General features: G+C 41.7%; 1 protein-coding gene across 1 annotated transcript; it reads left to right on the top strand.

The window, feature by feature from the left end:
• The first annotated feature begins 1,023 nt into the window (after window positions 1–1,023).
• Window positions 1,024–11,033, top strand: prss16 (serine protease 16). The gene is made up of 9 exons (XM_044016095.1): window positions 1,024–1,259; window positions 2,056–2,237; window positions 2,991–3,223; window positions 4,687–4,822; window positions 5,651–5,765; window positions 8,596–8,797; window positions 9,361–9,451; window positions 9,530–9,732; window positions 10,758–11,033. The coding sequence occupies exons 1-9, from the start codon at window positions 1,059–1,061 to the stop codon at window positions 10,865–10,867; spliced, it is 1,473 nt and encodes a 490-aa protein (XP_043872030.1). The 5' UTR covers window positions 1,024–1,058; the 3' UTR covers window positions 10,868–11,033.
• The last annotated feature ends 890 nt before the right edge of the window (window positions 11,034–11,923 follow it).

Below are 11,923 nucleotides of genomic sequence, written 5' to 3'. Positions count from 1 at the left end.
TTGCTAGTAATGCTATTACTATAAATATGTTCAAATTCTTCTATTACACCAACAATTAGGTTTAATTAAAGAAGAGTTATTTAGTGACACTAAAGTTATTTTGTCCATCCCATGCATTTTTCATATATAATATTCATAATATAATATTTATAATTGTGTATTTCACAGTGTATTTAATATAATAACCATTTAATTATATATACCATATATATATATTATATATATACAGAATATATAATTGTTTATTTTCAATGCAATAGCCTATAAAACCAAGAACAGTCATCACGATATGATGATATTCAAAATCTAAGACCATATCTTGATATAATGTTGATATGTTGCCCAGCCCTAATACAATTAATTGCATGATTGATTGAATTTGAACTAAGTTGCACAACTTGGTTCATTAAGCAACCCACAGTAAACCCCACACTTCACTATTTAAATAGTAAAAATATGCATCCATCAGTAAACTTTTTTTATACTCACATCAATCCTTTTTCCTTTGAGATGCAAGGCCAGCAGTAGAACCTGTATATTTATTCCATGTCGTACATTTAGAGTAATGTTATCATCTGGTGTGGTTCTTCCTTGGGTCAGGCTGATGTTACTGATATGTAAAATATGACTTACATTACTGTGACATTGTTTAGGTATTGCCTTGTAATGGTTTATTTATTTTCTTCTTTTTATATACATATATACTGTACATAGCATTATTTTCTTCTTTGAAGAATAATGCAAATTATGAAATTATAATGAATCATTTCTGTATTTCTTTTGTAGTAGATAATAGTTTCACCGTTTTCTCTCTCAATCACTTGACTCGTTAGGTCCAAGTTTTGGTCTCCATGAGGAATACTGGTCCTAACAAGGTCAGTGTTTGTGCCAGAAAAGATCCTAAAGAGGTAATAAATCCTATTACAGACACGCACTTTATTACAGAGAGGAAACTCATATTTCCTACGCTCTGTGAGTCATTGAAGTTGCAAATGAACACGTCACATGACCACTTCTGTCACATGAGCGACAGTTTCAGTTTCCCTGTTTATTTCAAAATGGCTTTCGTCTGGCTTGTGTGTAGAGTAACACTGTTCTCCGTGTTCGTTTGTCTCGTCGCTGTTGCAGAAGGGAAACATTTCAAAGGCTTTCGTGTTGCGCACGACGAACACACCGAGCACGGAGGTGCGTTTGAGGAACAGTGGTTCACTCAGAAACTGGACCACTTCAACGGTGCAGACAGCAGAGAGTGGAAGCAGGTACAGTGTGGGAAACATCTACACCCTGTGTTGACATACAGTATACTTTGAAACAAACATGCACAAGTGACCGCAATTAGCTGGTGAATTGCTTTGTGTGGAGTGTTTTCAGCACAGAAAACACAAACATCAGAAATACTTTGGGGAAATAGCTTTTGTTACAGCATCTCCAACCAAGAACAGGAAATGAGATTCATATACTAACTATGTTCATATATGTGTATAAATATGTATATATATGTATGTATATATATATTTATACACACAAGATATTAAAAAAAACACAAAATAAATTATGTTCAATAAAAATATTTCATGTATATGCATTATACTGTTGAATTGGTAGTTTATGTACATACAGTATGTTTATCTTATCTTAACTCGTTCCCTGTCATCATTAATAATCAAAATGATAAGAAACAAAATAATCCCAATTCTCAATATTACTGAGATCACCTCTGAAAATGTCTCTAAAACACACTGAGGCCGCTTTTTATTTTAGTCAGAAATGAAGAATTCTTTGTCAGATTCTGGTGAATATTTAAAACTGAAAAACAAGAATCTCAATTTACAATCAAGGGTTTTAAAGCTGTGGCTCACGGGCCTCATGTGGTCCCTCAGTTGATTTCATGTGGCCCACTTATTATGAAGTTTTATGGCGTATTTCCACTGGCTCTACTCGCCTCGCCTCGGCACGACACGACACGGGTTAGGTTGCATCTCCACTACGATAAAATAAAGATCTATTCTATTCAAAAATAACAGTCTCTCTCTCTCTCATGTGTTTTTGTAACAGAGGTACTTTGTCAATGAAAGCTTCTACAGAGCAGGAGGGCCAGTGTTTGTGATGATAGGTGGAGAAGGTCCAGCTAACCCAGCGTGGATGCAGTCGGGAACCTGGCTCACCTACGCTGAGAAAGTGGGCGCCCTCTGCTTGATGCTGGAACATCGCTTCTATGGAAAGAGTCACCCGACTGTGTATGTCTCGCCACGCTGCTACTGCTGCTCGTCTTGTGTAAAGCTTAAAGTTACATTGATTGTTTATGAGGGGTGGGAGTCACAGGATACCTCGCGATACGATGCACGATACAGGGTCATCATACTGATAATATCACGATACAATGACTCTGTGATAATCAACATATAATCCACCTATAGAGATACGTCACGATATCTGTGTCACTGAAGAAAACAAAACATCGGTGAAAAAGTTAAAAGGTCATAAAGTCGATGTATTGGGCGTGGGTGGAGCATCGTTTAACGCCGGCCTCCCCTCTCCTCTCTCCTCTATTATCACGCTGTAAACTCACTCACTCTTCTACAGTAGCAGATACTGGTCCTGGACATTTGTACCACTAGATGGCAGTCCGGTGTCGATGTGCACTCCACAGTTGATTTCCTGTGTTTCTTGAAGAAACACAGGACATTAAAATACTAAAGGTTCAGCTGAGGACTGAGAAATGAATAAAATAAAGTAAACATAAGAGAGGGTTGGAGGATATTTGGTGTGTCCAGGAATGATTGAAAGTCATTTCGATTGGGTTCATGTTTTGTGAATTTGCAGGCATTCATAAATCAAATGAGTTTGAGTATTGAACTTATCCTTTTAACACACCAGCAGTGAATAACACGCTCCGTGATGATCTGGGTGTCTTCTTGTTCTCACATGTACAGAGAATACATAAGACTGTATTTTTGTGTGTGTGTGTGTGTGTCTCGCTCTACATCCAGTGACCTGAGCACAGACAACCTGCGCTTCCTCAGCAGTCGTCAGGCTTTAGCAGACCTGGCTCACTTCCGCACCAACATGGCCGACGCCCGAGGCCTGACCAACAGCAAGTGGGTGGCGTTTGGAGGTTCATACCCGGGTTCCCTCGCCGCGTGGTTCAGGCTGAAGTACCCACACCTGGTTCATGCTTCTGTGGCCACCAGTGCACCGGTCCATGCGACCGTCAACTTCCCAGGTGTGGACAGACTTTGAGAAACATGGCATATATACAGTATATACTGTATATATATATATATATATATATATATATATATATATATATACTGTATATTCTTTATTTCCCAGAATAATAGTTACTATTCAGTTGGATAATAATATTTTAAAATACGTCACACCCCAATGAAACTTGGTGATTCTGACAAAAAAGATCCTCTTTTTGGCAACTGTATTACTGCACGTTAATATTTGCACTAGCCCTTTACAGGTGTTTCAGCTGGTTAAAGGGCTGATAATGTTTAAAGTATGTTATACAACAATGACACTTGGTGATTCTGAAGCAAAGATATCTCCTCAGCCACAAGGAAAGAAGGAAGGAGTGGAATACTGCATGTTACCACAAGTAAACAAGTAGATTTAGTTTTGGCCGGGGGGAGTGCCTTCAATTTATCTAATGTGTTTTATTATTATGGTACTTTTCATTTTTCATTATAAAGATAGACCAAAATGCTACTTTTAGGAGTTGTTGGCCTCATTTCCCTGAATTTCACTTTCCATTTCCTCATTTGAAATGCTGTGGTCACACGGCGGGGCATGTGGCGAGTAAGGTTGCCTCACAGCAAAAAGATGTGCAGTTTCAGTCCAAAGTGTGAATGTGAGAGAGAATGGTTGTTGGTCTGTCCAGAGTGTGACTCCGCCGTCCACCCTCTGTCAGCTGGGATTGGCTCCCATGACCTCATGACCTCATGACCCATAAAGTGCTTAAAGTGCCTCTGATTTTCTAAAACTCCTTGGTTCAGAGATTCTTCAGAAATTCAGCTTGACTTAACGCGTGAAATGACTGTGTACAGTTGTGGCCTTTGTCCTGGAAGTAAGAGCTGCAGACGGATCAAAGATGAGGAAGACTTTATTTATCTGCATCTGTGTTGTCTTTGGCTGAGTCTGCTTGTTTTCCTGTGGAAGACTCCAGCCTAGAATCAAGGTCAGAGCAGAGCTGTGAACACAGGGAGGTTCTCCTCCACCCACACACACACACACACACACACACACACACACACACACACACACACACACACACACACACACACACACACACACACACACACACACACACACACACACACACACACACACACACACTTTTGGCCCAAATTCTTTCCGACTTGATGAAACTAAACACAGACAAAACACACACAGCAGCCTCTGCTCGGGGGTTAGTCAGCGTTCCGACCAGTAAGAGGTGGAAATATTCCAGTGAGTTGTAAATCTGATACTTTGCTTTTAAGAGTTTCATAAACTGTGAAATCCACCCGTCATTTCACTTTCAAACTCATCAAAACCTTTTCCAAACAACAAACGCTGTCTCGCACACTTTAGCTGAGCCTGTGTGAAAGAGGAGCTGATGCTTTTGCAGAGACTGTGGTATAAGTTTGTTTGTATCTTGCTGTGGTGATTTTATAGCACTTTGTTTTGTTTTACTAGAGTACTTGGAGGTGGTGTGGCGTTCACTGGCCTCAGAGGACACACAGTGCCCCCTACTGGTGAAAAAAGCTTCAGATACGCTCGTGGAACGTCTGAAGGATCCCAAGAACTACGAGAACATCACCAAAGATTTCAAGTACAGAACATTTTCCTCAGTGTTACTGACTGCATTTCATTCAATTATATATAGTTATAAGTTATATGTACTTCTATAAGAATCACAAACTCGACCTACATCTCTGAAACTAAAGCGTGTAAATTGTCTTCTAAACCAGTCCCCATAGAGAAAATCAGCATTTGTAGCTTGTAGGGGAAACCCACGTTTCTTGGCTCCTGCTCCTGGTTTGGTGAGTTTTTGTCAGTGAGCGTGGTTAACACAGTGACACACACTTCAGTTTCCTCTTTCACTGGGAAATAAAAACACATTCTCCTGATATTGTGACTTCATGCTGCTTCTCAGTGATGAAAAACCTGAACTGTCTCTTTAATGCAATGGTTTGAATGTCATGGACATTTGTTTATGTTTAAAAATGAGACACTCCAGCTTTAATCTTCAGGCCGTAATACAATAATGAAAACATATTATACTCAATTTAAAATCTCTGTGTTTCTAATTTGAGTGATTTTGTTTTTGACATGTCTTTACTGTCTCTGTGTGTTACGTCGTCATGGTGACGTAAGGTCAGGTCTGATTCTGATTTACCACATTGGACGTCTTTGATTTAAGGCGCGCGCGCGCACACACACACACACAGGTGTTTTGTGAGGTTGGTCCCGCCCCCAGACCACAATGTGTACACACTGTCACTGTGTGCACTCCTCACTACTGTCAGCTTGACTGATGATGCTAATCACTGCTCCATGAAGAGGTGAATTCACTCGTTCACAAGTGTGTGTGAAAAGGAAAAGGTCACATTTCCCTCCTCTCTGTCTTCAAACTTCTTCTTCTTCTTCTTCTCTCCAGCTTGTGTTCCAAACTGCAGATCCAGACAGAAGCAGACTCTGCCTACTTCCTGGAAACACTGGCTGGCAGCTTCATGGACGTGGTCCAGTACAATGAAGACAACAGGGGCTTTGAGGTGAGAGAGAGACCTGTTCATGCCAAACATCGTCAGTGAGACATTATAAAATGTGGATTTTGTGTGAATAGCAGCCATTTTGTGCCAAAACGTTGGAACGACACATGCAGTTGGTGCATTTCAGCATGCTGCAGGCCTGTCTGTTCAGGCAGAAGTGAGAACAGCAGGGTCCACACAGTGGAGTAGTGGTTAGCACTGTTGCCTTGCAGCAAAAAGACCCACTCCAATGTAAGGCCCTAGTTCAGTTTGACCGTAGGTGCAGTGGACTTCACCCCGCCGTCACCGTATCTCTGCTGGGATCGGCTTCAGCAGCCAATGAATGAATGAATGAATGAATGAATGAACAGCTAATAACAAACAATTATAACAAATGAAACACTATAATAATAATTAGAGCCTTATCTTAACCAGTGTTTGAAGTATGTGTGAGGAAGAGGAGGATGACGATGACAGAGAAAGTCATTTATTGTGAATAAATCTGCCTCCTGTGAAAAGTCTGTCGCTGACTTTGCTCGTCGGTGATGATGATGTTGCTTCAGATGGAATAAAAAGTTCTAAATAATCAAAACATGATTTATTTAAGTTTTTACAGTGTGCATGTCTGCACTCTGCTGTCCCTGGTCACGTCAAAAACATGAGCGTGCATGATTAACGAATGAATGCGTTCATCTGACTTAAAGCAGACATGTTACATACATGTTAACATGTTACATACATGTTGTATATGGGCCATATGTGGGCCAGAGAGACTCAGAGAGGATTTCTCAGGTCCCTGAACTCGGATTTCCAACTCTGAATCTTTGAGTGCAAACTCACCAGCGCCAACATGGGATTCCAAGATAGCTGCGATAAGCGTTGTATGTGTAATACCAGGTCGATGCGTGTTATGGGCTGTTGTGTGTTGCTAACGACGACGAGCCTGAGATACGTTTGTGTCTGCGACTTTTCAGCTGGAACTCAGTAAACTCTACTTCTGGCTTCTGTCGCTGGAATGCTGCATGAGACTGGAGCTGGTCTGGGTGCGCTGCTTCTGCACCGCCCTGATAATTACCCGACATAGTAGAAGAAGCCTGTAAATTCCCAGTTGTTTTCATATTGTTCCATTTGAAAACATGTGAAAGGTGTTTTTAAAAAAAGTCCAAATGTGGATGTACCTGTGTCAGATATGACATGATTTGTGTGTGTTGACTTGAGTTTGTGGAGAGGCTCTGTGGGTTGGAGGTTGACCTCGTATCCAGTCTTGGTTGAGTGGAAGGCAGCTATGAGATGTAGGAGGGTCAGCCCGGTGTGCAGTATACTGAAACCTAATAAACGCTGCATTGTTCGGCAGTGAGAGGCCCAGAGATGCTGCTCCTGGAGCTGCTTGTTCTATCATCACATGTTATACTGTTATTACTCTAGTGGACGAGCAGCTGAGAGGGGCAACACTGCAAAGTGACGAGTAATTGTTGTCTTTTCAGTGTTGAAGGAATGATACGGAAACATATGAGGATGCTCATAAATGTGCAGATATTTAAAGTCTTGTATAAAGTACTTGAAAGCGATAATACTGGAGCAAAGTATCTGACCAGAAAATGACTTTGGTAGAAGTTAAAATCACCTTTTAGAATATTACTTGAGTAAAAGTCTTAAAGTACCTGCACTGTACCTTTAGCACAACCACGCTGTACAGAATAATAAATAAAAGACATAAAAGTTCATGTTAAAAACAGATAAAATCAGTTAAAAGGCGTAAAACATGGCTAAAAACAGCAGCCGTACATTAAAAGTCTATACAAATGAAATAAAAACAATTTTAAGAGTGCCAAAGAGGAGAAGAGACGGGTTTATCAGAGGAGAACATAAAGCTCACCAAGTAAAATCTACGATATGTTTGTAACTGAACAACACACGTGTGTATCGACTGTTGCAGTGATTTTCTTTATGGACTTTGGTGTGTAAGAGTGAGTGGTTTACCGTAAATATATCAAATGATTTAATCGGGGATAAATAAACACACTCTGTGTTGATAAACGTAAACATTCCAGCTCCTCATTAGTATTCGTCTCATTCGTCTCTCATTTTTGAAGCGATTCTTCTCGTATGTCTGTTACTGTACTGTATCTGCCCCCTTTGGTTTTCCTCCTCTGTACCGTTATTTTACCCCTCTTTTTTTTGCCCTCTCTGTCCTCCTGCTGCCTGGAGGAGGCGTGAGTCTGGTTACCAATAAGCTGATGTGAAAAAGCAACAAAAGACTCTTTGGTCTCTCTGGTTTCCTGTCGCCCCCCAAACTAAAGAGATGCTTATAAAAGAGCTGAGAGCAACGGCGGGCCAGGGAGTCCACAGCACTCAACGACTGCCTCTCTCCGACAGAAAGACAAGAGCATGGAGCAAACAAACAGGCTGTAGATGCCAGTGAGGAATGTGGGCAAAGACGACGAGTGAGGAGTTACTCAATCATTTTCAAATCCAAAAAGGCTGCCATTCATTTGTTTAATATTTAATTGTTCTGCTTTGTCTTCACATAAAGAACATCTATGTTAACAATTCATCTTCATATCTTCACGGTCTCAATCTTGCATTAGAATATAGGTTATTAAAGGTCCAGATTGTAGAATGTGAGGGATCAGCATAGATTATTTTCACAATCGATTTAATCTGTCGATCATAAAATCTCAGAAAACCTTAAAAAATCGTTGTTCGTCAAACCTGGAAATGATGATGTTCTCAAATGTCTTGTTCTGTCCACAAACCAAAATGATTCACTTTGAATGATCTGTTTGTCATCAGAGCAAAGAAATGAAGAAAATACAATGATTATTCATGTTTCCTGATGTTTGTGTGACTGCAGGGCGTGAAGGGCACGAACATCACCATCCAGGTGCTGTGTGCTGTGATGGCCGACGCCTCCCTGGGAGAGCCTTACGCCCGCTACGCTGCTGTGTCGCGCCTCATGATGGACACTTTCTCTATGAAATGCTTGGACGCCAGCTTCACTTCTTACCTCAGAGACATGACCAACACGTCGTGGGAGGGGCCGGCTGCAGGGGGAGGTGAGTGTGATGATGACCCGCCCTCTCTCGGGGTTGTCACGGCACATGATCCACATATTTGATACTTACTCAATTTATCCGGGCTTGGAGGCGTCACGAGTGCTCTGACGTGTGTCGTACACCTTGCTCAAGGGTACAGACCGGCAAGCCTCTGGTTTAGGGCTAAAAAAAAACAACTATTTATTGATTATTAAATGAATTGTCATCTATTTTGATAATCGATTAATCTGTATTGTTTTCTTTGAAGAATTGAAACAAGTTTCTCACATTTTTCCACTTCTTAAATGTGAACTCTGAACTGCCCCTCTGAACTGCCCTTCTGAACTGCCCTTCTGAACTGCCCCTCTGAAGCTGAAGAGATTTGTTGTCGGTCAGTGAGCAGTTAACAAACTTTTATTTCCAGTCAGAAAAGGCAAACATTATCGTAAGAGCCGTTAGTGAAGTGGTTTTTAGTCCGCGTCTTAAGCTGGTTCTTGGTGCAGGGACTGTGCAGTGCTGACTTTGTCAGTATCGCACACAAGCACACACACAACTCACAAACTACCCTGTGTGTGTGTTGTCAGGGAGACAGTGGGTCTACCAGACCTGCACTGAATTTGGATTCTACCAGAGCACTGATTCACCTAATCAACCATTCACTGGCTTCCCTCTGGTGTGAGTAATGTGAACATCTGAAGAGTCACACGGGCTTTTTTCCACGCTGCATGGTGAACCTGTGTTTTCTTCATCTAGGTATCACGTGAAACAGTGTGCAGACTTTTTCAATGTGAGCTGTGAGCAGCTGGCAGAGGCCGTGGCTCAGACCAACGAGTATTACGGCGGCTACAGCATCCGCTCCAGCAGAATACTTTTCCCCAACGGCTCCATTGACCCGTGGCACGCACTGGGAATCACTCTGGACATCTCACCTGACCTCCCTGCTGTTTTCATCAAAGGTGAGGAAAAATAATCATCAATAATGTGATCAATCGGCTGACAGCTGTGGGTGGGTGGAGCCTGCCTGTACATGCCATTTTACTGCGGTACACCAAGGGACGGGGGCCAAAGAATGGAATTACTGGAAGTACTTGATACTATTCCTGATGGAAACCGACACAAACGTGTAGAATACGATACCAGACCAAACTGAGACAGAGACCAGGAGCTTCTGTCACCAGCTCTGATGTCAGTACCGAGGTTTCACATGGATCTGGTTGTAGTGTGTGTACACATGCATCAAGTGTAATGAGGACGAAGCAGAGGAAGCTTCATTTCATTTCTGAACCCCAACCTGGATCAAATCTGGATTTGCTAAATCTCCTTTGTCCTTGCTGCCTCAGACACTAGATAATGATGTTTTCTTTAGTCATTGAAATAATATCAGCAACAATGATAATTGTGATAATCAAGTGGAGGATGATGGTGATAATAACTTTTTATGTCATCACTGACACTTTACAGAGCTCCCCCGACGTATTTTTATGACACCACTGTAAACATCCATCCATCCATTGTTGACCACTTTGTCCTCACTGTTGTAAAACTACCCCCAACCCCCATCCCCCCAGTCTATTAGTTTCTCCATTTCTTCTTACCCACTTCCTCTGACAATGTTTTTCTGCTTGTTTTTTGTCTATTAAATGTTGTCACTGCCTTCCTCTTATAGCCGGTATACCTGACAAAGGTGTGTGTGCTGTGTGTGTGTGTGTGTGTGTGTGTGCGTGCGTGCGTGTGTGTGTATAGTGAAGTAATTTGTGTTTCTCGCGACCTCCTGATTATTTCATCATCATATTTCCACTTTAAATTTCTCTTTGTCCAGGTCTGAAATGTGCTGCAGGTTAAGTGAAGTCCGTGGTTATATAGAACAATAGCTCGCTTGTTCAGCTTTTCATTTGAATGAGTAGGTAATTGTTCTTATAACTCTCAGTTGTACTGCTTTCCCGTGCCATACTCGTCATATATCATTTCCTCTGTGATCCAGGAACAGCCCACTGTGCCAACATGTACCCAGCCAGGAGCGAGGACCTCCCCCAGCTGGTTATGGCCCGGGACCACGTCTTTTTAGTCCTGCAGCAGTGGCTGAAGCAGTGATTGTTCTGGTCACATCGCTGACCTTTGAGGCTGCCTGTAACACACACACACACACACACACGCACACACACACACACACGACTAAATGAGGAAGCACTTTACATCATAATCAGTAGCAACAAAGACTGATTTTGAGCTGATGAATAAAGAAGATGTTGTGACTTTATTTCCACTTTCATTCTCAGTAAAGTTAGAGATGATGCAAACATGAAACAAGTGGCTGGGTTCCAGGGAGCCGTGGGTAAAAGTGAGAGCTGAAGTTTACTGTAGCCTAAGATCGTGTGTGTCTCTTTATTTCACTGCGAGACAGACCTTTCTGACGTGTGTGTCATTTTGTAAACCAGTCATTTCCACACACAAAAATGTGCAGTTTGACACCTCAGCACATACAGTAGTGCATAAGCTACTGGCACACGCCCCTTTTTGTAACTAGCACTCAGGAGTTGTTGATCCTTCAAAGACGTTATTTTGTGATTTTGTTTGCAGTTAAGTGAAAACAAACTCACTGAGGCAGCTCATAAACCTCAGTGTAAATCTAAAATCAAATGATCTCTGTCTTTCTGTTTTGAATGGAATTGAAACTAGTGAACAAGCCAGTCCAGATGAAGGACAATCTCCACACTTTAGGACAGGAGACATTTCAACTGAGAATCTGTCCAGAAATGTCTTTATGTCTTTGTGTGCGCTGCACAAACTTGCACATTTCTCGTCTTGGTCTCCAGCACAAGTTTGGTCTTGTTTGATGATGAACGTGTAACTGAAAAGGTTTTGCTTTTACTCGTTGTCTCTCACATGATCCAGAGATCTTTGCCACAATGAGATCTTGTTCAAATTGTCAGATTGTATCGGGAGTGCGTGCCGTGTTGGCCATGATGTTTTATCTACAAGAATTTTATGTGAAAGCAGAATCTACAGTGGAACAATAAGGGACCGTGCATGGCAGGAGCAGAGTACACAGCTGTGTGCTCACTCACTTCCTCCTTTTACACACACACAATGACCATGTTTATTTTCACAACACAGCCATATCTGCATCCCAGCTGGACATGCAGCACC

Source organism: Solea senegalensis, unplaced genomic scaffold (genome assembly GCF_019176455.1).
Source record: "Solea senegalensis isolate Sse05_10M unplaced genomic scaffold, IFAPA_SoseM_1 scf7180000014161, whole genome shotgun sequence".
Lineage (NCBI taxonomy): Eukaryota > Metazoa > Chordata > Actinopteri > Pleuronectiformes > Soleidae > Solea > Solea senegalensis.
This window is presented reverse-complemented; position numbering and strand designations above follow the sequence as displayed.